This window comes from Primulina eburnea, chromosome 2, assembly GCF_022965805.1.
Source record: "Primulina eburnea isolate SZY01 chromosome 2, ASM2296580v1, whole genome shotgun sequence".
NCBI lineage: Eukaryota > Viridiplantae > Streptophyta > Magnoliopsida > Lamiales > Gesneriaceae > Primulina > Primulina eburnea.
The window spans coordinates 1,355,372-1,381,718 of record NC_133102.1 but is presented as its reverse complement, the minus strand read 5'-3'; the positions used below and the strand labels follow the sequence as shown (position 1 = coordinate 1,381,718).

The 26,347-nt window shown below is 38.5% G+C and overlaps 4 protein-coding genes, 1 long non-coding RNA gene and 1 other non-coding gene across 9 annotated transcripts; 3 read left to right on the top strand and 3 right to left on the bottom strand.

Moving 5' to 3' along the window:
• Window positions 1-461: 461 nt before the first annotated feature.
• On the bottom strand, window positions 462-2,847 carry LOC140817202 (small ribosomal subunit protein uS11x-like). Its single transcript, XM_073176846.1, has 6 exons — window positions 2,701-2,847; window positions 1,801-1,920; window positions 1,674-1,719; window positions 1,139-1,224; window positions 929-1,058; window positions 462-727 (listed from the first exon to the last, which is right to left on the bottom strand). Exons 1-6 carry the CDS (start codon window positions 2,701-2,703, stop codon window positions 660-662), a joined length of 453 nt encoding a protein of 150 aa, XP_073032947.1. The 5' UTR covers window positions 2,704-2,847; the 3' UTR covers window positions 462-659.
• Window positions 2,848-4,987: 2,140 nt separating this feature from the next.
• LOC140817212 (uncharacterized) lies at window positions 4,988-7,350 on the bottom strand. Of its 4 annotated transcripts, none has more exons than XR_012114746.1 (4): window positions 6,291-7,350; window positions 5,964-6,201; window positions 5,377-5,806; window positions 4,988-5,271 (listed from the first exon to the last, which is right to left on the bottom strand). It is a non-coding gene; the product is annotated as an uncharacterized lncRNA (long non-coding RNA). The 4 variants fall into 4 exon arrangements; XR_012114745.1 differs by having other exon boundaries at window positions 5,131-5,271; window positions 5,377-5,508; window positions 5,674-5,806; window positions 5,964-7,350; XR_012114742.1 differs by having other exon boundaries at window positions 5,131-5,271; window positions 5,964-6,762; window positions 7,062-7,350.
• Window positions 7,351-7,406: 56 nt separating this feature from the next.
• On the bottom strand, window positions 7,407-7,486 carry TRNAL-UAG (transfer RNA leucine (anticodon UAG)). The gene has a single exon. It is a non-coding gene; the product is annotated as a tRNA-Leu (tRNA).
• A 3,448-nt stretch (window positions 7,487-10,934) lies between these two features.
• LOC140817195 (probable UDP-N-acetylglucosamine--peptide N-acetylglucosaminyltransferase SPINDLY) lies at window positions 10,935-20,953 on the top strand. Its single transcript, XM_073176834.1, is given in 18 exon segments — window positions 10,935-11,053; window positions 11,055-11,363; window positions 12,165-12,326; window positions 12,428-12,603; window positions 12,701-12,776; window positions 13,276-13,404; window positions 13,642-13,761; window positions 13,845-13,913; window positions 14,007-14,088; window positions 17,234-17,328; window positions 17,643-17,707; window positions 18,162-18,360; window positions 18,549-18,743; window positions 19,135-19,229; window positions 19,337-19,472; window positions 19,596-19,813; window positions 19,969-20,096; window positions 20,209-20,953. Coding segments are annotated over 18 exon segments (2,802 nt in total). The 5' UTR covers window positions 10,935-10,960; the 3' UTR covers window positions 20,664-20,953.
• Window positions 20,954-21,437: 484 nt separating this feature from the next.
• Window positions 21,438-22,648, top strand: LOC140824445 (casparian strip membrane protein 1-like). Its single transcript, XM_073186035.1, has 3 exons — window positions 21,438-21,939; window positions 22,030-22,153; window positions 22,240-22,648. The coding sequence occupies exons 1-3, from the start codon at window positions 21,698-21,700 to the stop codon at window positions 22,459-22,461; spliced, it is 588 nt and encodes a 195-aa protein (XP_073042136.1). The 5' UTR covers window positions 21,438-21,697; the 3' UTR covers window positions 22,462-22,648.
• A 625-nt stretch (window positions 22,649-23,273) lies between these two features.
• Window positions 23,274-23,989, top strand: LOC140817185 (small ribosomal subunit protein eS17-like). Its single transcript, XM_073176823.1, has one exon. The coding sequence runs from the start codon at window positions 23,362-23,364 to the stop codon at window positions 23,788-23,790; it is 429 nt and encodes a 142-aa protein (XP_073032924.1). The 5' UTR covers window positions 23,274-23,361; the 3' UTR covers window positions 23,791-23,989.
• Window positions 23,990-26,347: the final 2,358 nt, after the last annotated feature.

The following is a 26,347-nucleotide window of genomic DNA, read 5'->3' as shown; positions in this document are numbered from 1 at the left end:
GATTTAATTTTATTGGTCAAAAATGCTTATACACCGTTGAGAAATAAAAGGAGATTTAAACACGTTTTTATTCAATTGCGTTCAATTTTTTCTGTTTATAGAATTTTTAACTTACAAAATTAAACTTCCTAACTTACGAACCTTGAAAGATTTAACGATTTATCAAATCACAATAATGAAAAGCAAAAACAGCTTGTACCAGCCATGAAAATCAACTGCAAGAAATGAAAAGCAGCTGACAAAGTAGAAGAATGGCAATCTATATAGGGAAGTATTAAATCCTCTTTAGCATTCCATAGGCAACAGAGGCAAACATTAATCTTCCCATGACCCGAGAAATCTCGTAAAAATACTACGGTGTAAGAAAATGACAATTTAGTCTTATAACTAGTCATGCAACTAAAAACAAAAAAATTACAAGCAAAACAACCGAGGAATTGATAAAAGAAAGCAAACAGAAATAGTTGTTGGTAATATGGCAATAATCCACAAAATCACTGTGCCACCGTCTCCAAAGCTTGAAAGGGTAAAAGTTAAACGTTGAAATAACTCATGTTCAAACTACAAATAGCTCAAACATTAAATAAAAAAGATTGAAACTTGTAATTTAGCAAAAAGATCCCAAAATAGCTGGAAGAAGTGAAGCGACATATGACACATTACAGCCTCCTTCCTCTTCTACCACCCTTTCTTCGGGTGCTGTCGGTGGGAATTGGAGTCACATCCTCTGATACAAAAAGTAAAATTATTCAATAGACAGAAGATGGAAGAAGTAACAGAAAGGAACAATTTATCATGGACAATGAGAAGCAGACATACTAATCAACATCAAGCATGGAATAGGTATGCACCGTGACTGTGAAGAGATCAAACCATAAAATGCAAAAAGTAACCCAGTCTTTACTGAATCTAAGGAAATAATATTTACCTATCCGACCAATCTTCATGCCAGAGCGAGCAAGAGCTCTAAGAGCAGATTGAGCACCAGGTCCAGGAGTCTTAGTCTTGTTGCCTCCAGTAGCACGAAGCTTAATATGAAGAGCATTGATTCCCAGTTCCTGAGGATTAAAAGCATCAGTAACTGACAATAACCCAGCATAAACAACAATTGCATGACAATGGTATAAAATTCTAAAACCTTGCATCGTTGAGAAACATCTTGTGCTGCAAGCATGGCTGCATAAGGAGAGGACTCATCCCTATCAGCCTTCACCTTCATACCACCTGTAATAGGCAGTCACAAGTAATTCTCAGTAGCATCGTAAACTAGGACAAATATTATCAATGAAAGTGCATCAGTAACTTAGTTCATCTATCTATTTATAAAAGTGACTGCACATGAAATCGTCAGATTTTCAGCATAAAAACTCTAATATTGAAGTTTTCCTAAGAAGCTACTTATAAGTTATAGCATTTGTTTCATTACACAGACCTCGAGTGTAAAGCACCGATCTTGAGAGATTTGTATAACAAAATACATTGTATCACATTTACCCTACCAAGCAGAATCGTGACCACCAAAGTTACATTTAGAAGCATTATATTGAACGGAAAACAATGAACAGAAACAAGATCATAAAATTTAACAGTGACTTCAAATAATATAGGAAGAATTTCGAGAAATAATTTGATAAAAGAATAAAACAGACAAGAAAACCAAAAGTTACTGTTACCTGTAATTCGAACCAATGTTTCCCTTCCAGATAAATCCGTCACGTGCTGCAAGGAAAAACATCGATCAAGTAGAAGCACTCGAAACAACAAAAAAAGCATAAAATGGCAGTTCGCCGATATACTCACGATGAAGGTATCATTGAATGAGGCAAAGATGTGCGCCACACCGAACACTATTTCTCCATCCCTGGTGGCAGGTCCAAGAGTTACGTTCTCTTCTTTGGGCTCTCTGTTCCTTCTTTTCGACTGTCAACCCAAAGTGAAGATTGTGAATGAAATGCGGTAATTGCAAAATAAATAAGCCAGAGACCAGATATTAGCAGAAGATCACAAAATTAAAATCCAAGGTTTCTCATGCCTAAAGAGATAATCAAACCCACAAGCATAAGATAATAAGACAAGAACATACTTTTAGATAGCTATTTTGACAACAATTACAACCAGAAAATTCAACTGGGTAGTAAAGTTTTTCCTGTGAAGGAAATAAATGAAGAAACATATTTTTAGATAGCTATTTTGACAACAATTACAACCAGAAAATTCAACTGGGAAGTAAAGTTTTTCCTGTGAAGGAAATAAATGAAGAAGCTGAAGTTCCATATATCAATCCACGGGATAAAAAAATTACCGACGAAGAAATTTCCAGAATACTTTCACAAAAAACACCGATTAGAAAGTATTGCCCAAATACACAATCTCAGCCGTCGAAAGAGCAATTTTGCAACTTCATTAATTCACTATGAATCCAACAAATACATGGCAGAAATTTCTAAGTCGGGCTACAATAAATAACGTTAAAAAATAAAGCATCATAAATTAAAAAAAGAAAAGAAAAGAAAAAGAAACAAGACTAATTCGACGATGATATACGCACTCTGCAATCCAATGTGCAAAAATAGAATAAACAGCACCGCGGAAATCTTTAAAGACCAAAAAAAACAAAATCATATGAGTGGATAGCCAATTCGCCTCACATCAACCTGCGTTCTTGTGTGTGGTTCGTTTGGAGCAAAAAGAGAAGCTTACCATTGCAGTGGTGATGGAGGAGGATGACGGGGCTACGCCGCTTCTGATACTCACAAAAACCCTGATGGCGAGAGGCGGCAACTGAGTGATTCATTTTTATATTTAGGGTTGGGAGGACATATAGACGTGCTATACCGTAAATACCCCTGACTTTCTTTGAATTGCCAAACCTACCTAAACGATCTAGTTTTGATACCATTTTTTTCTTATTTTAAATGATATTTACTTAATACAAGCTGAAATTAAAAATTCGAAAAAGGTATATATTTTACTTAGACATATATTAATTTAATAATAAGAATGAGGGTCGTGCTCGGCCTCTCTCCAAAAGGGCTGGTGGAAGTTCTTATGATCATTATCGATTCTTTCAAAAGTGAGAATATTCTGGTGGAGAGCTTGATAATATTATCCCAACAGAACAAAACCTACTTACACATCATGTTCCGATTACTGGAAGTTGTCCATTGTGTCAATTTAACTGGGATACTACCAGTCATGTCCTATTTTCTTGCCCGGCTGTGAAATCTTGTTGGAAAAGAAGCTGGATTTGGTCGTCTTTTAAGCAGCTTCGCCACTTAGACGTGTTTGATATATTTCTAGTGATGAAGGAGAAACTGAGTAAACCTGATTTCGAACTGTTTATCATGCGTACTTGGGCCACTTGGAATGAGAGGCTTCGCTATCTTCATGAATGTAATGGCAAGGCTCGAGAATTGGATGCCGATTGGTGTGAAAATCTGCTCCGGAAATTTCGTGCGGCACAGAGTCAACTTTGATCAGCTCCCAAAGCTCATGGTCTGCCCCGTTAGTTCACCAATTCCGGTTGGATGTGGATGCAACTTATAAGGAGGGATATCCTAGATGCGCAGTCGGTAGAGTTATTCGTGATCACGAGGGACAACCGATTTTGGCTTTCGGAGAATTGATTGACAAGGCCCAATCTGTTACAATGGCCGAGCTTCTTGCCATCCAGGTTGGCTTGAAAGTCGCTAGGCAGCACAACATTCAAATTCATCAAATCATCTCGGACTCTCTTCTTCCAGTGCAAGCAGTCACAATGCCAGAATAGGATCTTAGTTATGTGGGTTCTATTGCTATGAATATTAGCATACTTATGGAGGCACTCGAGAGCCCTCATCTTTTTCATGTCAAGAGATGGCTAACCGGGTGGCTCAGTCGGTTGCTGCTTTTGCTTTTTCATCCTCCTCTCATTTTGTTTGAGAGCATGGATCTTTTCTTTTGTGGTTGATTAAACTTGTAATTGCGGACCTACCTTCTTCTTAATAAATTTTCGATTCCTCCAAAAGTGAGAATATTCTGGTGGAGAGCTTGATAATATTATCCCAACGGAACAAAACCTACTTACACATCATGTTCCGGTTACTGGAAGGTGTCCATTGTGTCAATTTAACTGGGATACTACCAGTCATGCCCTATTTTCTTGCCCGGCTGTGAAATCTTGTTGGAAAAGAAGCTGGATTTGGTCGTCTCTTAAGCAGCTTCGCTACTTAGACATATTTGTTATATTTCTAGGGATGAAGGAGAAACTGAGTAAACCTGATTTCGAACTGTGTATCATGCGTACTTGGGCCACTTGGAATGAGAGGCTTCGCTATCTTCATGAATGTAATGGCAAGGCTCGAGAATTGGATGCCGATTGGTGTGAAAATCTGCTCCGGGAATTTCGTGCGGCACGTGATTCAGTTATGAGCGGCACAACGTCAACTTTGATCAGCTCTCAAAGCTCTTGGTCTGCCCCGTTAGTTCACCAATTCCGGTTGGATGTGGATGCAGCTTATAAAGAGGGATATCCTAGTTGCACAGTTGGTGGAGTTATTCGTGATCACGAGTGACAACCAATTTTGTCTTTCGGAGAATTGATTGACAAGGCCCAATCTGTTACAATGGCCGAGCTTCTTGCCATCCAGGTTGGCTTGAAAGTCGCTAGGCCGCACAACATTCAAATTCATCAAATCACCTCGGACTCTCTTCTTGCAGTGCAAACAGTCACAATGCCAGAAGAGGATCTTAGTTATATGGGTTTTATTGCTACGGATATTAGCATACTTATGGAGGCACTCGAGAGCCCTCATCTTTTTCATGTCAAAAGATCGGCTAACCAGGTGGCTCACTCGATTGATGCTTTTGCTTTTTCATCCTCCTCTCATTTTGTTTGGGAGCATGGATCTTTTCCTTTGTTGTTGATTAAACTTGTAAATTGCGGACCTACCTTCTTCTTAATAAATTACAAGATTTCAGCTGTAAAAAAAAATAATAAGAATGAAGGTCATTTCTCGAACCGGCTTCTGAACTATGAAGAAGCGGTGGCTAAACAAACGATGCAACTTTGGGGGCAACAATCTCGAGAAGTCCCTTGGCATTATCAACTTGAACCCAATCGGAAGAACATGAGCCGAGACTTTCCCTCCTGTTTCGTTTATCCTTTTAGAAGAAAGATTATTTAGTTGCTTTATAACTTATGCATTCCATCTGTCGCACTTTTTTGCACACACAATGGCTATCTCCATACCTTAGGGTGTATTCTCCAGTAGGGCCAAGTAATTCATTTCTCTAACATTGTACATAGAAAAAACATTGTACATAGAAAAAGGTACGTTTTGTATCAACATTAAACAAGTTAAAGATATTCAGCAAGACTCGATTTTGATTTTATACCCGTAAGAATGAAACATCTGGACAGCTCCCCTGAGATTAAAAGCCCAAGTAACTTCTTTTCCTGATGTTTTAAGGTTGCTTTCAATCCAATGCGACGAAGACCCAAGCTGGAGCATGTGATCTACCAGCCACCTTAAACCAGGAACACGTCCAATTTCATGACCACAGCACGTGGGGGAAGATATATAGATTGTTAAAATATTCAAAAAATTATTTGACAGAAGTGAGACTTGATATCAGTAACGCCAACTCAACCCACCTTCTTCACCTACAGAAAGAAAAACTAAAACAAATCACCTTCTCAACCATGAAAAACTTAAGGTTTCCCAGCAAGGTAGACTCTGCAAAGTTCGCCATACTCTCTCCACCTCACCATCATTGTTCTCTCGGCTTACTTGACCAGGCAAAGAGTTTAATACCCACAGCTATTCTGCAACAGTTTCACACAACAGTTAGCCAATATAAAATTCAGAGTTATCCAGAAAATCAAGATTTTAAAATATACAAAACGTAAGTAAGAAAAAAATGTTTTTTTTGGGTAAGATACTCCACAATGCAAAACTTACTGCGTCCATAGAAGGAATTACCTGTTTGAGCAAGCCATCAATGTCCCCGTAATCTCCATTTGCACAACTTTGAGCGAACTGCAAAGCTACCTTTCCACCCATTGAATGACCGACAACAACATCGGGCCAATCCCAGACCTGAGATCTCACCAAATTGGCCAGATCTTTTGCCGCATTTCCAAATTGTATGGGGGCAAAAATCCATCTAGTTCAGCTGACTTCCCATGGTTCGTCAAATCATCAAGCACCGTTCTCCATTCTGTTCATATCACTAGCTATTAATTCATAAATGTAGAAACTAAATGAACAACCATTTCTGAGAATGCGGATTATTTCCTCTGTTCTTGCCTTCTTGGGTTATCCACATGCTCCAAAATTTACACCACAGTCATGTAATGCATAAGTCCTTGACAAGTATATACATAACCAATGCATTCAAAAGTGAGAGCATCATCAATTCATGATACATCATTGAGAACTGTTTTGAATTGAAAATGTAGTCAGGGTGAAGACATGCCAAAAACCCCTGGATTATCTTTTAAGTTCATTTATTATTTACACCGTCTCACAAAAAATAATGATTCAATTGACACTACTAACAACACGTCAAAACTCAACAACACGTCAAAACTCATTGACTAATTGTTTCCTCCCAATCCTATTGTCTTCGGGATATGATAAAGGCCTGAGAAACCATTCAATGGTGTATTCAATCGCGTGAATTTGTAATCATGCAGATTGGTTCAAATTGTTTTATTGAGCAATGACATATCTTGTCACAATACCACAAGTGCACTCATGATTCTGGTACTAAACTACCCTACAATTTAAAAATCACAATAAATGATAAGAAACTTTGATACAAATGCTTGAGCAGCATTGTAAGGCATCATACCCATAACCTTTGGATATAAGATTCTAACAACATATATTTGCGCAGAAAGTAATTAAGTTCTCGTAATAAAATTTAATAAGCCTTCTATTTCAAGTGATTGATGAGTTTTTTTTTTATGTTCGAGGTAATAAAAACGAGAGCCAAAAAAAAATTATAGATCTGCATGAAGCTTCGGCCAGAATAGTATGTAAAAGATGAGGATCGAAGTTAAAATATGGACATACGGGCGGGGGCTAGGGACGCAGCAAGGGAGCGTGAGAAAGAACGCCAGTTTCGACCGGATCCGGGGAGGCCGTGAAGTATCAACGCCGCGTACTGGTGTGGTTTCTCCGGGGGTGGCTTTGATCTCTTCAAAGACTAGGGTTTGAATTCCTCAAGGGCAGTGGTCGCGGACCAGTGCCGGAGCGGCGATCAACAGGTGAACAAGGCGAGTAAAAACGGTTATGGCTATTGTTCCCCACATTTTCTACTCGCTGATTCCGCTGGATTTTGGAATTAACGGTGATTGGAAGATAGAAAGAAAATACAAATTTATGTTTTAAAATAAAATTTTAAGGGATATATGAATGTGACAGCTGTGGGATTTGAACCCACGCCCTTTCGGACCAGAGCCTAAATCTGGCGCCTTAGACCACTCGGCCAAACTGTCTGCTGTGGACCTTTTTTGTGAATTAATTTATTTATAACTATATAAAGATTACAGTACACAACAATTCCAACCTGTGTTAACTATTTTTATTCTATAAATTATATCAAATTTATATTTGAAAAACGTCCATATATTGGATCATCCTTATAAAATGGTCATATGAAAAAAAAAAAAAAAAATTAATGAAAAAGGAATTACTCGGAAAGCAATTATACTTCACATATTATTTGCTATTTATAAGATGAAATGTACAGGCAACCACAATGTACTGCATCATCTTTTTACAACGAATGAAGTAGGCAGCTATGACTACATCCATATTACATATGTTCGGAATTGGAAAAATCATTTTCTTTTCCTTTTCCTCCAATCTGATATGGTTTACGATGTATGGAAAAAACTTTTACACTGAGGGCCAATCAAGATATCAGAATGGCCGGATCCTTCTACTACCAATCTTTCATCTCTGTGGCAAGGTGAAACTTAATATATTATTATTAGCGAGAAATGAGGTTTCGGGTATTACAAGTATGGACCACCGTCCACGGGATTTATAAAGGGTCGAGGATGCCATTCTCTCAGGGTGTATATACGAGTTCTTGCCTTTTTCATCCACCATAAAACCAGCATTACAGATCTTTCTGAGGTGTGGAAATGCTGCAATCAAGAATTTGGTGCCAAAACGTGTTTCCAAATATGCCGGATTAAACCTCACATTCGTCGCAGATGCATTTTCAAGTATTATTAACAACATACCGTCGCTATAATTAACAAAACCATTGCAAATTTTCTATAAATTTAGACATTTTCAGTCAATACTTTAGCTTCAATTCTTGATAAATATAATTAAAAATGGTTTTTAAAAAGACCATTGCAAATTTTCTATAAATTTAGACAATTTCAGTCAATACTTTAACTGATAAATTTCTGAATGTTGGTTACTATTCATGGAATTTATTAACTTGTAATTTTTTTTATAAAATGACAAAACATATTTTTTATATAAAAAAAATTATATGACAATATAACAAAAACCATCGCTAGTTAAAACCAATTGCGTCGTTAATTAACGACAGTTTCGAAAACCCATCACACGGTGACTTCACGGTTTTACTGTTTTAAGTTCTGTAGCTCAGTCGCTAAATAGAATTTTTTTTGTAGAGCTAGTATATTTAGATAGTTTCAAATAGACAATAAAATTCACGAGCTGTTTATTTCTTCCAATTTTTAAAAATATTTTGAGAATTTTGAAGCATAAATGATAAATTCTCGACGAGGTCCGATTGATTAACATCGGACCACAAGTCAGAGTAAAAAAACCGAGTCACATATTAAGTAAAAATATTAATGAAAATCAAAATACAACAAAATAAGATTCAATATACTCAAAAAGCACAAAAAAATTGATTCAAAAGGGCAAGTCAGCATATCAATAAGCCTCGTATTTCAGCTCAAAGAGGTGATTCATTTCACCTCTCATACATCTAATTTTCTCGTCATTCTTGCCACAGAAATAATAATATTGAAACAATTTTGGCAAACAATTCATGTCACCAGCCTGTAGATCAGAAGCATTCAGGATAGAACCACTTCGGATCAATAAAAATCATGTAATTCGAGGCACCGGCATAACTATTTATCCCGGGGGATCGAAATTTCAGAGAGGAATAGAGATCCGAAAGAAATGAATAGCTTCGTTAAAAAACAGGATGTGGTAAAATGGAATTCTGAAGAAGGAAAACCCTTGAAAGAACGCCATACAAAAACGCACAAGCACACTCGTACGAACAAAACGTGCGTATTTCATGCGCATGGGCGCGTAGATGTTTGATATAGCGCGGCTATGACTCAAAACGCTTCCATGGGATACAGTGGAAGGCGATCTTAAGGGCTGCGCTTACTGTAAAATTGAAGATAATTGAACCTGAGAAATGAAAACCCTAATTTCCAGGGATTGATGAGTGTGGCGATGTGAGAAGAGGAAGTGGTTTTGTTATATAGACTGAGTTTTAGGTCGAATATGTGGGCCTGATTAGCCCGAGAAAGGCCCAATATTGTTAGAATTTAGTGGGCTTTAGTGATTGGTGGTATTGTGGTTTCGATGTGAAGGTAAGGATTTGTTTTGCTTGGATGTATTTAATATGTGAGAGAAATGAATGGAAAACATGGTTTATTTCATCCATTCATGTAGGTATTGTCCCAATCATAAGATGGATGATCAAGATTTGCCCACATATATAGGACAAACTTTTTTTTTTGAAATTGTATATGTAGCAAGGTCTTACTAGTTGAAATGAGGTAAGTGACAGTGCTCATATAAGTAGGATATCATATACCGGAAAACACACGTCCATTTTAGATTTATTACAATGGATTTGAAATCTTATGTGAGTTCAAATATACTACCTATGTTTATCAAAAAGGATTTTACATTTACAATCCCGTCACCAATTTTGACTCCCAAATCCGATCTTCGGTACACGATAGGCCCATTTGCCGCTATCACATGGGCCAACTACAAAACCCGTCGGACGGTTTTCAGTAAAATAATAATATCATGCATATAAATTGGCACAAACCTTGCAGCTTCTTCCATGGGGTTTTCTCCAATTATTGAGTGAAAATCGGGTTTCTCCAATTATTGAGTGAAAATCTTATGGTTTCCGGTTGAGCTACATTCTCTGTATATTTTCCCCCCTTTTCTTGTATTGGTCAGGTACGGGAACAAATATTTGTCATACTCGAGAGGTCTGATCCACAAAAGTAAAATCTTGGCTGTTCCGGGGACGAAACCCTTTGCTTCCGAGTCTGATTTATGCGCAGCCCTTTTGTCTGTGAATAAAATGGAAGCAACCGCTTGTGATGGTATGGAGTGATTGCTTTGGGATATCAATTTTCTGAAGGAAAGTTTACGTCCTCTGAACCAACCTTAATCACTTCTTGCTATGCCGCCTTCCCCCTTCCACCCAATTATGCAGCCAATGGGCACTCATTGTGTTGGGAAGTGAAGGGGAAACCTACTTTGGGCACTATTAATTTAGGTAAGGAGAAAGTGCTCGATTTTTAATGCTCAGTAGAAGTTGTTTTCGTTGGTGAAACTCTACGCCGACCAAGTGAGATGGGTGGCGCGACTAAAAAAATGATGTATGATTGTGTTGAGAAAATATAATTTAATTTTCGACGGCCCTCACCCTCTCTACTGAACTGCATGAAATCCGATGTCTCTTGTTTACTGAGGAGGCTATCAAATCTATTTTGGTGCAAAAGCTACCGACTTTTTAAAATTACTCATCAGATTTAAGTTTATTAACCGAGTGCTTACCTACCAGTTGCAGGTTTCAGGCGTCGGCGGGAGGAATATTTTTTGAGTTTGTATCTAGGAAACATAGCTTTTGTAATGGTTTGTCATAGCCTTGTCCGTTTCTTACTGTTCAGTGTCTTGTTTTAGGAGTCTGAAGTTGTTTATTTACTTGAATGGGGTCAACTGAAAAGGATGTTGGCGAGGAAAAAAGTAAAGAACCACTTAATGGCCAGGTTTCTCCACCGCAGCCTTTTCCTGAAATCAGAATGCCCTCTGGGCAACGGCCCTGTCAGAAAAAGTATCGAAGGGGAAAATGCATTATCTTTTGCAGACATTCTCCGCTCTAGGAATAAGTTTGTGGATGCACTTGCTGTTTATGAGAGTGTGTTGGAAAAGGACATTGAAAATGTTGAAGCTCACATAGGCAAAGGAATTTGCCTGCAGATGCAGAACTTGGGTAGCCTTGCACATGAAAGTTTTGCCGAAGCAATTCGATTGGAACCCCAAAATGCATTTGCTCTCACACATTGTGGGATTTTGTTTAAAGACGAGGGTAGACTGGTGGAGGCTGCTGAGGTATGAAATCTCAACTGTTGGTGCTACTTGACTGTTGCAACATATCACTTCTCCAATTTTGTTTTGGCTGCCCATATTAAATGTCGATGCTGATCTTGCTTAAATCTTAAACTTGTGTTAAAATTTTCTATCTTTGGTAGACATGTTGGTTAATTGGTGTAAGAGAGAATTTATTCTCAGTGTAAACATGGATTAGTTCTAAAAAAATTGAATCGTTATATTTTCAAATTATGAGATAGGCACAGTAAAAACTTGTGATTTATGCTAACTTGTGACCCAATGTTTATTCCCCAATCTTGATCTTTGTCCCACGTTGAGACCATGTTTCAGTTGCTTCTCCTCCCAAGTATTTTATTTTTCATGGGCGTTTGGAACCAGTTGGCATTTCTTCTTCCCAATTGGTGGGATCAATGTCCTTGTTGCCCTCTTGGGTCGAATCCACCTGTTTTCAGTCACTTCCAGTATACAAACATTTATTATAATTTTATTCTTTAGAACCTTATACTTTATGTTCTCTACTCTCTTTGTGATTAATAATAAATGCACTCAAATGGATTTCGTATCTTTATCTCAATTGAAAATTAATTTTCTCCCAATTTATTCCCTAGGAACATCATTCTCGATCATGTGTAACTGCATAATTATGTTCTTTTTGAGTTGTAGTTGGGAAGCTCCTGATAACTACTAGATGTTTGTAGCATTACTTTGAAAAGCCTGTAGTCATTGTCTTTGCAATTGGAGCTTGCCTCAAGCTGTGAATAAGTAGGCTTGTTTCATATTTATAAGCTGTCTGCGATACAGATGCATCAGAAAGCTCTAAAGGCTGACCCTTCCTTCAAGCTAGCCACAGAATGCTTGGCAATCGTACTAACAGATCTTGGAACAAGCTTGAAGCTGGCTGGTAACACTCAGGCGGGAATACAAAAGTATTATGAAGCTATCAAAATTGATCCACACTATGCTGTAATTCCATGTTTCATGTTTTCCATTTTGTGATTTCTAATGAATTTCGATCTTTCTGCACGGGCATTCGAATATTAACTCTGCCCCCTTTTCATGTGTAGCCAGCTTATTATAATCTGGGTGTAGTCTATTCAGAAATGATGCAATATGACACAGCCCTCAGCTGTTATGAAAAATCTGCGATTGAGAGACCCATGTATGCTGAAGCATATTGCAATATGGGTGTTATCTACAAAAATCGAGGGGATCTGGAGTCAGCTATTGCTTGTTATGAGAGGTTCGCAGATTGTTATTATCATCTTTTTTTATTTATTTGCTGAATTTTACTTTCCTCCAAATGATGCACTGAATTCTATTTCTTAATTTGTATACAGGTGCCTGGCTGTCTCCCCAAACTTTGAGATTGCAAAAAACAACATGGCTATTGCATTAACTGATTTAGGCACAAAGGTGATTTCTAGATATTTTTTACTCATTTACATCTTTAATCAAGTCCAACAAATATTTTACAAATTTAAATAATTAGTCGGTCTTTTTCATCATCCTTTCATCCTAAATGATTGTTTTTTTCTTTTTCCATCTCTTGAGCACTTAACTGAAGCATGATGATCTTATATTTCCTCAATATTTGATGTCAAAATTCTGGCCAACTGAAACTTTTTTGATTCCATTTGGCATTATGTGTCATGATTTGCTGTTTATGTTAAAATATTTTCTCATTTAGGGCCTCGGGAGTCGGGTCTCACAAGGCTGTTTTTCAGTTCCTGTTATGTATCTCTAAATCAAATGGAGTCTTTGAATTAAGCTGTTATGGCCGCATATTAACTGATACTATCTGGTTGAGCACTTTAGAGCTAGCATATCAGTTAAACATACTATACTATTTATGAATTCAGCAAAGATCCTTAAGAACATTTGTTCTGATTATTTGGAGGTTGCTACTTTGCAGGTTAAATTGGAGGGTGACATCAGTCATGGTGTGGCATTATATAAGAAAGCTCTCTATTACAACTGGCATTATGCTGATGCCATGTACAATCTTGGAGTTGCATATGGAGAAATGCTGAAGTTTGACATGGTAATAGAAAATAAAATACATGGACAAGTTTACCCTTTTAATGCCGACAGACGATTGTTCTTGTAACACTGGCAGCTAATTTTAGATGATAATCTTGAATAAGTTATAAGACACATCTCTTGGATTTTTTTTATATTTGTTGTTTGAGCATTGTTGTTTTAGCTTTTTGATTTATAATGAGTGGTGTATCTTCTGATTATCGTTTATGTTTATAAGTAAAACATCCTTGTTATGCAGGCCATTGTATTTTATGAACTTGCTTTCCACTTCAATCCCCATTGTGCAGAGGCATGTAACAATTTAGGAGTGATATACAAAGATCGAGATAACCTTGATAAAGCAGTAGAGTGTTATGAGGCAAGTTTGGCTCCTGCATTTTTTTCTTCATGAAATATCTCACATGCTTACCTTTTATTGGTCTAATACACATGTATTTACAGATGGCATTGTCAATCAAACCGAACTTTTCCCAGTCATTAAACAATCTTGGAGTAGTGTATACTGTCCAGGTTCTGTATCTGTAGTTCTCTTCATTTTTTTTCTTTTTTTTTAATGGAGAACATGCCTGGTTGGTAAAACTGTACCTCTATGACTATATTCAGGGCAAAATGGATGCTGCTGCGAGCATGATTGAGAAAGCTATTGTTGCAAATCCTACTTATGCAGAAGCATATAATAATTTAGGTCCCTTTCCATCTTCACTTCTTCTACTTGAATGAAGTGCATAATTTTTTGTTTGGTTAACTGTGCCATCGTATTAAGTCTGTTGCTTATTTTGGGAGCTTGATGATATCACCGAAAAATTGACACTTCTAGAATTATACCGCCCATGAAAGGGAAATAAGAATTTGGATTTGTATGGGCGATGTGTATGTTATGGACCCAAACACATTGGGCCCAAAGGCTACTGGATTAACCAGCCCATTGGTAGAAGAGATAAATAAGTCTAGGCCCAAGATTATAAATGTATACGTTAGAAGGGGGAAGGGGGGGATACGAGAGGAAAATGTATAAAGAGAGGAGGGGGGGAAACTAGAAGGGCATTCAGTGATAAAGATTGAGTGAGTCACTAACAGTTTGTTAGTGTGAGAGAAAGTGGTTGTAACAAGAGTTGTTATTTCCCTTTTATGATATTTCCTAATTGTTCGGTTCCATTCAGGCGAACATAACAATTGGTCCGACCTGCCGGATCCGATAGAGAGGAAGAATACATGGCCAGCACACGTTCTGAAGCAAGGATAGATAGCATGGAAAAAACATTGACAGGGATGCAAGACAACATGACGCAAGTGCATGGCCGATTGGAAAAAATCGACAAGGCTGTGGAAGGATTATTGAGCCTGAAGGAGATGATGGAACATATTATCAAGGCACAAGGCAGAGCGGCGGCAATGAGTGACGAAGGTGGCGAGCAGCATGCGGCAGGAAGTGAGATGCCAGGGAAGGATGAGAGTGTGGCGCGCCAGGTAGGGGGACGGGAGGAAGTGGCGGAAGAAGTGAAGGTAGCATTGAAAAAAATTGAGTTACCTGGGTTTGAAGGAGAGGACCCGTTGGGATGGTTGGGGAGGATAGAACAGTATTTTGAAGTCCATGAAACACCCGTGGAGTGTAAGCTCAAATTGGCTTACATCTGTATGCAAGGGACCACGGTGCACTGGTTCCGGTGGATGAAGGTGCGAATCCCGAACTTGAATTGGGATAGGTTCGCGGAGGAGCTGATCAAGCGTTATAGCGGATACGACGCAAATCCTTTCGAACTCATTGCGTCGTTAAACCAAGGCCAACAGACGATTGACGCTTACATCGAGCGTTTTGAGATGTTGGTAGCACAGCTGGGAGATGTCCAGGAGGATCAGTGTTTGGGCTATTTCATGAGTGGGTTGAGGGAGGAGATAAGGCGGAGGATGATCGTCCATGCCCCCCGGACGGTGGATCGTGCAATGATGCTGGCAAGGGGATTGGAGAAGGAATTGTATGGGACGACGGTGGATAGGGGAAAAAATAGGATTGGATCGGGCCTGGGATATACACAGAAGGCGGTGACTAACATGGGCTGGGCCAATCAAAGCCCAGTGCATGATCGGGACCGCACTAAAAATTTCTCACAAAATTTCTCACAGCCCAACGTTAACACAGGGGCTGTTAATCCAGGCGAACAACGGATGTGCAGCCCATTTACACAGCAATCTTACGGTAGTGGGTCGCGAGGTGTCGCCGGAGGAAGTGGTGGAGGTGATCGCGGTGGCGGGGCAGTGAGGGTACCGCCATATCAAAAAAATCGAGATGGTAGAGTGGTATCTCATCAAGAGTTCTTACACCGGCGAGAAAAGGGATTGTGCTTTAAGTGTGGGGAACCTTACCATCCAATGCACCGATGTGTCAACAAAAGTTTGCGGGTGACGATCTTGGCGGAGGAGGAAGGAGAAGATGGTGAGTGGGAACAGGTCGAGTTAGAGGAGCACAAGGACGAGGCGGCACGGGAAACAGGGGATGAAGGAGAACCCCACGTTGAATATAACACTTTAGAACTGCCATTATATTCTGTTAATGGCATCAACCATCCGCAAACCTTGAAAATGAGGGCAAAGGTGGCGAGCAGAGAAGTGGTAGCCATGGTTGACAGTGGGGCGAGCCACAACTTCGTCTCAAAAAAATTGATTGCTGAATTGGGACTTGCATGTGATAGGAGGGTGTTTTTTGGAGTGTGTCTAGGGGATGGCTGTCGGGTGTCATGTCAAGGGGTATGCAGGGGGTTGGAGGTGGACATGGGACAATGTCAGATTAAGATCGAAGGGTACTTGTTTGAATTAGGAGGGATTGATCTTATTTTGGGAGTTGATTGGCTGCGAACTCTAGGTGATGTTCTGTTAAATTGGAGGAAGATGGAGATGAGCTTTAGCTGTGGTTATCAAACAGTGGTACTAAAGGGGGATCCAATCAAGGAACTCCTAGAAGCAAGAATCCATGAAAAATGGATCAAATACAGTAACTGTGAAGTGGATTCAGATGAAAAGGGATCGAATGAAGTGAAATTGCCAAGAGAGGTGGACGATGACTTGTTCCTCACTTTTGAACCCGAGGGAGTTTTAGCCGAAAGAACGAAAAACAAAAAGGGACAGTGGTGCCAACAGATATTAGTAAAATGGAAAGGAAGAACCAGTGAAGAGGCAACCTGGGAAGACAAAGAAGATTTCACAGCACAATTTCCAGAGTTTCGCCTTGAGGACAAGGCGAATCTTGAAGAAGCTGGGCATGTTATGGACCCAAACACATTGGGCCCAAAGGCTACTGGATTAACCAGCCCATTGGTAGAAGAGATAAATAAGTCTAGGCCCAAGATTATAAATGTATACGTTAGAAGGGGGAAGGGGGGGATACGAGAGGAAAATGTATAAAGAGAGGAGGGGGGGAAACTAGAAGGGCATTCAGTGATAAAGATTGAGTGAGTCACTAACAGTTTGTTAGTGTGAGAGAAAGTGGTTGTAACAAGAGTTGTTATTTCCCTTTTATGATATTTCCTAATTGTTCGGTTCCATTCAGGCGAACATAACAGTGTACTGTCATTGTTTGTTATGTATTTGCGTCAGTGGATATTGGGAAAAAAGAACCTACTCATACAATAGTGCTTAGATATGCCTGGTTGGTATTCACCTAGCATTTTTCATATTCAAGAGAGAGAGCTATAAACAGAATCATGCTTTGAATTATCTAGTTGGTCATCAGACTCATTCATGTATGGAATCTATTACCTTCCTTTTGGGAATTTTGGAATCCCTTTCTTATTAGCCATACTGCTGCGTGGCATTAAATTTGTAATTTTATTCTGCAGGGGTTCTCTACAGAGATGCTGGGAACATATCTCTGGCAATTGAAGCATATGAGCATTGCCTCAAAATAGATCCTGATTCACGGAATGCTGGACAGGTTATTCTGTTAGGTTGTTAGTAATTAGTAAAATCATGTGGTGAGCCTTTGCATGTGATCGTCATGGGTCAATTTATGCTCTTTTTATCTTTTTTTCTAGCATCAGATGTGGCTCTTTTTGTCTGGTGGTCCGTATACTACTGTTCTGATTGTTTCTTGTTTTGACTTGTTATTGGGTACTTGGATTGTGTTCTTTCTACACTGACCATTCAAAATAGTTGTTAATTACTGCTTGCTTGGGTTACATTTGCGATTGATCTATTATTGCTTCAGCCAATCGAATTCCTAACATCACCTTTACACATATCTTTCAGAATCGGCTGCTTGCCATGAACTACATAAATGAGAGTAGCGATGACACGTTATATGAAGCTCACAGGTAAAACATCTGACCATAATTTTATAATTTATGTTCGCACTGGTGTACAGTATTTGTAGAAATAATGGTGGTCGCAGAAAAAATGGTTAATCTTTCAGTATCTCATTTTTTGTGGGGTGTGTATTAATTCAGTGACGATGTAGTAAGAACTATTTAATCTTTGATTTGATGATAGATGCATAATAATTTAATTACAGCGGTCTTTTCTGATTCTCAGCAATTTTCAATCATTTGTACCATGACCTTGCATTGATGTGTACCTTTGTGTTTATTCAAGTGTAGTTGGCACACATGTGTGGATGTATGCATTTTTGCTGTATGGATACCGTTTTTACATGAGAGTGGACATATATCTCTAGATAACACCGTGATAGGTTGGATTATCCTTTTGGTGTTTGGTAGCATGGACAATTTTTATTTTTGGGGTACTCTGATTTGAAATGTGCAATTGCAGGGATTGGGGTATGCGCTTTATGAGATTGTTTCCACAGTATACATCATGGGACAACCCTAAGGATCCAGAAAGGCCAATTGTGATTGGATATGTGTCTCCTGATTATTTTACCCATTCTGTGTCATATTTCATTGAAGCACCACTGATTTATCATGACTACGTGAACTACAAGGTGGTTGTTTACTCTGCAGTTGTAAAGGTATAGCTACTTCACCTTACTCCCTAATTCAAAATATCCGAGTTTCTGGTCATTTTTGCCGAATAGAGTAGTGTGTTGGTTTTTTCCGATGGTCAATTAGTTTCTGTTTATGTACTAACAGTTCAAATGCAAATCTAGATTCTCAGTTACGTTTCTTACTTTTGAGATATTCCTTTGTTGAGATGCAGGCAGACGCAAAAACTAACAGGTTCAGAGACAGAGTCCTAAAGCATGGAGGGAAGTGGAGAGACATTTATGGTATCGATGAGAAAAAAGTTGCGAGTTTGGTTAGGGAAGATGAAATTGATATCTTGGTGGAACTTACTGGCCATACTGCAAACAACAAGTTGGGGATGATGGCTTGCCGACCTGCGCCTGTGCAGGTATCTCTGAGCAATTGCTGACTCCATTTTTCTGCTTTTATGGTTTTGGGGAACTTTTATTCAAAATTGAGTTTGAGAACTTTAGGTAATATGATTTTTCATGGATGGGAATAAGTTTTTCATACATTTTGAGAATCATAATCAATGAAAATTTTTCTGTTAGACCTGTTTAAGTCAGAAGTTGGTGAATGCTGTAGTTCCTTAACTTTTTCAGTCCCTTCTACTAAATGCATCGTGCTTCTGACTTTTTAAAGATGTTCATATAGCAATCTTAGCGTGATGAAAGTTAGTGACCAGTATAACATGACCAACTATTAGGTTTTGACATGATTTATTTTTATTCCCTTCTATTTACTCTGACTCTCTGATTCTGAATTCCTTGGCTCTTTAGGTGACTTGGATTGGCTACCCGAATACAACTGGTTTGCCTTCCATTGATTATAGAATCACTGATGGTCTTGCTGACCCCCCTGATACAAAACAAAAGTAACTGGCTTTGTCAACTTTTTTTTGATTTTCTGTTTATTGGTTCCGAAGTCGAATCCTTGTTTTAGTTGAATTAAAATTCTGTGCGATTCTTCCATGGATGCCAGACATGTTGAAGAGTTAGTTCGATTACAAGAGTCCTTCCTTTGTTACACTCCTTCACTAGAAGCAGGGCCAGTGTGTCCAACTCCTGCCCAATCCAATGGCTTTGTTACTTTTGGTAGCTTCAACAATCTTGCGAAGGTATTGATAAAACTGGAGCAAGTGTTTCACTATTGGTAAAAGTGGAATACACATTTTCACATTTATTCGTTAAATCACGTCTTCTCTCTCTTTTCATTTTTCAAAAATTTTCAAATACACCAGATAACACCTAGAGTGCTTCAAGTCTGGGCAAGGATTTTATGTGCAGTTCCAAATTCACGGCTTATTGTGAAGTGCAAGCCCTTTTGCTCCGAAAGCGTGAGGCTTCAATTTCTTTCATTGTTGGAAAAGTTAGGTCTGGAATCACAACGGGTTGATCTTCTGCCTTTAATTCTTCTCAACCATGATCATATGCAAGCATACTCTTTAATGGACATCAGGTATCATCTTTTTTTTCCTGCCATATGATAGCGGTGATAATTAAGTTTGCAGTTTTGCTTCTTACTCCTTGCTACTCTAGCTTCTATTGCTAGATTTTTTTCCAATGAATTGCACATTTTTCTTGATGTTAGTGACAAACTCTTTCTATTTCTAGCTTGGATACCTTTCCTTATGCGGGGACAACTACCACATGCGAGTCTCTATACATGGGAGTTCCATGTATTGCAATGGCAGGTGATGTACATGCTCATAATGTTGGTGTAAGTCTCCTCAACACAGTTGGTACGTATTTCTCCACTCGAACATGATTATGCAAGCCCTAGCAGGCTAGCACCCTTTGAAAATGTTGTAATTGGTTGGATAAATCAGGTTGTGTGTTGATTAATACTTTCAGGATTGAGCAATTTAGTCGCCAAGAATGAAGGGGAATACGTAAAACTGGCTCTACAGTTATCCTCTGATATACAGTCCCTCTCAAGCTTGAGAATGAGTCTCCGAAATCTCATGCTCAAATCTCCTTTATGTGATGGATCAAAATTTACAAAAGGCCTAGAGTCAGCCTACCGGTGCATGTGGCAGAGATACTGCAAGGGCGACGTGCCATCTTTGAGGCGAATGGATATGATGCAACAGAAACAGCACATCCATACACAAGAAGATGTTTGGGGAGATCCAGATGTCAGATTCACCGACCCAGTGAAGATAAATAATTCTGGAAATGATCCCCTTACACAACCCATCAAGGCCAATGGATTTAACATGGAGCCATCTTCCTCCTTCAGCACTTCAAATCGAGAAGAAAATGTGTTGTCTAGAAAAACAACCAGTAACCCAGGCAAGTTGAGCTGACCTTCAAATGTTCGATAATTCCTTGAATTGAAGATGACCTGTGAATTATGAACGCACCATATCTCGGATGGTGATGTGGTAGAATTTGGGCTGAAATTGCTTTGAGGGATTGATAGGAATTACTCAAGTAGATATTTGTATTTGGTCAAGATATAAATTTAGTGCAGGAACATGAAAGTTTTAGAGCTAAGGGCTTCTACTGGGATATATTATTGCAATTCTGCCGGTTTCTGTAATGTATAAAGCTGTGCTTTTATTTTTTAAAAATTATTTAAGTCACAACATTGGGTTGTGATGTCTGGTTTCTGCATTTTGAACGTCTTTTGTGCTCACCAATTTCTGTTTTATTTTCTCATTCGTCTGTTTTATATTTACCAATTATGCTAAATGTCTTCTTTTTTTAAAAGTAATGTGGAAATTAAATTAAGTCTCAGCCTTATGAATTGTTCACAAAAACCAATTATAAATGCACTGCTCCACTTTACTAGTGGATCGGATCAGAAAATAGACTCAACACATTACACTTTATTAGTTGAATGATCATGTAAAAATACTCATAAATAATATTAGTACTTATGATATACTTTAATTTCTCTATGATGATTCTAGTTGACCCATCATTTTATGATTATCCCGTTGACCCATCATGAGCGGGCCAGACTCCAGAGGTGGAAGTGTCGTGTTTAGGTGCGGCGCAGGAGAATTAATCCAAGAAACATGACTTATTTAGTATATTTTAATTCACCAGAATTGATCCAATCTCCATGCCTAACTGCCCCAACAACGTTAATTCTCGAAAGGAACTCTTATATACAACAAAAAAAAAAGAAGTGATCGATTCATAAAACATTGAATCAACTATGCAACAACTATTCTTACTCCATCATCTCATATTTAATTTCGAACTGGAATTCATCAAATCTTGCTTGATCGCTATTTAACTCGTGAGCCTCTTCCCTTTTGATGATCGTTTTTTCTCATAATATCACAAGCCCGATTGATCACGTTTATCAAAGAGAGAGAGATCCGTATACATGGAGAAGATGGAGATTGGAGAAACAAAGAGGGTGAGCAAAGGGAAAGCACCCTTTGTGGGGAATTCAAGGGGAGTATCATATAAAAGGGCTATAGGAATATTCGATGTTGTCCTCCGTATAAGCGCGGCCACTGCGGCTTTGGCGGCCACCATCACCATGGGAACTACAGAGCAGACCCTTCCATTCTTCACCCAGTTCTTCCAGTTTCAAGCCAGTTATGATGATCTTCCCGCTTTCACGTACGTAATTTTTTTATTATTTTGTTTCTACTAGTGATTATTATTTTCAAGTTCAAGTACGTGATGGAAGAAGATTCTTGATTTTTGCAGCTTCTTTGTAATAGCTATGTCCATAGTCACCGGATATCTGGTTTTATCCGTCCCTTTCGCTGTAGTATGCGTCGCACGGCCTCTCGCTACTGCACCAAGGGTCCTGTTAATCGTTTGCGATACAGTGAGTTTTAATCTCTAATTAAAATGTAAATATTTTTTTGATTAACATTGATTATTTCGGTTGTAATTGTGTCAAATTCTTTGCAGCTGACAGTTACATTGGCTATTTCCGCCGCCTCCGCCTCCGCCTCCGCAGCGATAGTGTACCTGGCTCACACTGGGAACTCGGAAGCCAACTGGCTGGCGGTATGCCCGCAATTCAGCGATTTCTGCCAGAGGGCCAGCGGAGCGATGGTAGCGGCTTTCGTTGCGGTAGTTCTGATACTTTTCTTGGTGATGCTATCTGCTCTGGCTCTCAGGAAAAATTAAACAAGTTGCTGATCGTGACTGATTTTTTTTTTATCGCCACCATGAATTGATGCACCGATTAAGGTGGTGTTTCGTTTACGTTTCAAATATTATTTGGTGGCATAATTGGTTGGTAGTGGTTGCTTTTTATTTTCTTGTTCGCGGGAAATATATAATGAATGAAGCAATTGTAAAATTCATTTGTACATTTCAAAATGTTATATTTATTTGGATTTCATTTAGGTACATATTATAGATACTTGGCGACTGCATAACGTGTGAATCAACAAAATTTGTGCATGAACTTCTATGATTTTCAATGATTCGATGTCGACTTAATGTTAATAATTTGACAAAATATGAATTATTAGATTATCATCTAGTTGTTAAGATAGTAATGAGTAACTTGAAATTAAGCCATTATATCTTCAAATACATTAAATATCGAAATTGTTTCGCTTAAAGTTGACTTCCCAGTATGTTTCCAACTCCTATCTTGCCTTGTTAGGGGAGTGACATAGCTAGCAACTTCACAACATATCAAATTATGTTGAATAATTTATGCTATTTTTCGGCATTGATACTACGCAGTTCATGTAAAATCATCAAATTTTAGAATTTTTTTTTTTGGAGTAATCAAATTTTAGATTTTAAGGGGGTGATTATAGATAGTTTTTTATTAGTTTAAAAAGGTTACAGTAACAGGACAATAACCTTTGAAAAGATTATAAAGACAAGGGGTTAAAAACGAATAAAAAACCTACGAGGGTGTATCTGTAAATTACCGTCATTAAACCCTAACGTTGCCCTTTTCCCCGTGATATATAGTTGGATCCACACTTTCCTGGTACCTTTGGACAAACCCTAAACCTTTCTCGACCCTCGGCGGCGGTAACTCTCAACAGCAGTACATCGTCGAAAATGGGTCGTGTTCGTACGAAGACAGTGAAGAAGTCGTCACGGCAAGTGATCGAGAGGTACTATTCGAAGATGACCCTCGATTTCCACACCAACAAGAAGATTCTGGAGGAGGTCGCCATCATCCCCTCGAAGCGCCTACGCAATAAGATAGCTGGTTTCTCCACCCATTTGATGAAGCGTATCCAGAAGGGATCCGTTCGTGGTATCTCGCTGAAGCTTCAGGAGGAGGAGCGCGAGCGTCGAATGGATTTCGTGCCCGAAGAATCAGCAATTAAGCTTGACCGCATTGAGGTTGATCAGGAAACTGTTGATTTGTTGGAGTCCATGGGGATGAAGGAGCTCCCAGGTGTTGTGCTCAGGGAGGATCAGGGGCCCATCAATGTTGCGCCACCTGTGAACTACGGCCGTGGTGGTGGAAGGAGATACTGAGAGGAAGAAAAAGTCTTTTCTTGGAGGTTTCTTTTATGTTAATTGTTATTCGGTGATGGGTTACAGTTAATTTTGCGAAATTGTGTAAGACATTTACTTTCAGACTATGCATTCTGGGAATTTGAAACTAGTGTTTTGGTGTGTGTTTGATATTTTACCTTTTATATTTTCTATAATTAAGTTTCTCATATTGCTTGGAGATGTTTTTTTAATTCAAAATATATCCGGTAGCTTTGAACTTTCATATGTTTTGTTCAATAGTGACATTGATTGCTTGTTATTCTGCAACACTGCGAAAATTTTTGTCTGGAAGCCGGAATCTTGATATTGTTTTACGTGCATCTATGCTAATTATCCTGCTGGAACCTATCGAGTTCGGAGTTGTTGATTATTTACCCATTGAGTTTGGAGTTGATTATTTACCCATTGAGTTTGGAGTATTATTACCCATTGAGTTTGGAGTTGATAATTCTTGTTCTCGTGTTTTGTTTTGTGTGTGTGTCAGCTCTGTTTTGATCCAGGATCAATTCATGTTTAAGAGATAACTTCGAATTGATTAGTCTTTTGAAAGGAAAATCATTACTTAATTATTGTCCAGTAAGGGACTTCATTTACAACTGCAAGATAGGGGACTCGGATCCTTTGTGTGCCTGTAATGGTTCATGGTTACGGTGTATGTGTTTGTAATGTGCTGTTTTTGCTCAAAATAATAGGTTTCTTCTCACTACTGTGTTGAATTTGTAATTCTGTTGTCTATTCCACATCTTGTTTCTATTCTTGTTTATTTATTATTTTGTTCGGGATTATGCGAAAACTTGTTAATTCGAGTCACTATGAATTCCTCCTTGACTGTTGAAATTCTTGGAAATCTTGTTTCAGGATCCACTCTGTATTTCAATCCGTACAAGATTTCCAACACTTTCTTTAACCCAAAAAACCTCGTTATTTTGCTTTGAACTTCCTCGACCAAACTCACAATGCGTTATGTTTAATCCATTGAAACCGGCGGTCAACTTCAGATGTTGACGCATAATCGCTGTAACAACTGTTTCAGTAGTCAAGAAATATAGGCACTGTTTCATTAAATAATACGTACATTTATATGTTTTGCATAAACAAGTGTCTTTGACAAAAGTAAGTTATTTTTAGGCTCTTATTAATGAGGACACAAATTTATTAAGTCGTGAAAATTTCTAAGAGTGATACTGTGTTTCAAACAAAACAAAATGCGTATGCATAAAAACTGTACCTTTTCAACAGCTCGGGCCTATCTTGATCTGCCCTTCTTGGAATCACTCCCCAGCATTCTATCACTTCTGGGGTATACACGATTGGTTTTGGATAGACATAGACTGTCAAATGTGGTGCAGGGAAAGGTATGGCCTTGATCGAAGCTTGCAGAGATGAACAATCCAAAATGATTTACACGCCCTCTGTCCGAACTGAAATTCACAGCACACTGCCAATGCAAGGATTTTAAGATTATGATGACCATAAAACAATATGTTTCTACTAGAACTGGATTTTGCTTTTTACGACTTTCCCATTGTATGTTGTTATTTGCTGCAGTTGGAAAATTGAAGCCTTTGGGTGCAGTTGAAAAATAAAATATTTCATATCCCCAAAAAAATCACCGCGTATTTCCCGTGGCTGAGAAGCATAGCCTCCGTAGGTGTAACCTTCTTAGTCTTTAATGATCCACAGAGTTGGTCCATCATGTCTGCAGTTCAATTTGAACAATTACCCATTCCGCCTTATTAAAAGAAAGTAGCAGCAACCGAAATCTGGGAAAAAAAATTACAGGATTCACAAACGAAAAACAGATATGCCTAAATATTCCTATCTGCAACGGCTAGCATAGACAAATCAGTAAGTATACTAAAGTACACGGAGGCACTAGTGAATTTGGGAATGACTAAAAGAAAGACTACACCATGAATCTGATCTTACAGAAACAAGTATATGAAAGAAACAATGTCAGCGCGTGTGTACTGGCAAGAAATTAGTCATCTCAATTATATTTTGGCCCACGGATCATCCGATCTCACAAAATTTACTCCTATGAACAAAAATACAGTGTGACAAACTCTCACATCACAAGCTCGTATTCACACAAATCAAGCACATGTAAATGAAGAATCTCAAGCCCTAAAATGACATCCAGATGACAAACATAACAAACGTGCTCATAAAGAAAGCAAATTTACTTTCATCGTAGATACTCGTGGTGTATTACCAAACTGTAACTTAAACCATGAACAACACTTTGATACAAAAGCTTCCATTCTTCCAGTTCATATGGGGGCAGTGCTCCTCCAAAGTGCCAAGCATATCCCTTCTTCAACACTATCAAACTAGGATCAATGTGATCCTGATGCAGTAGTTGTGGAATTTGAGAACCTACCAAGAAGAAGTAACATGCGAGAAACTCCACAACCAGTAGTCAGTCAAGGTTACATGATTGTCATATTTGATAAAATAGATAATTAATAATAAAAAAAGGGGAAACAAAACCAGATACCTAAATCGAATAGCATCAGCAAACTGCAGAGAAATT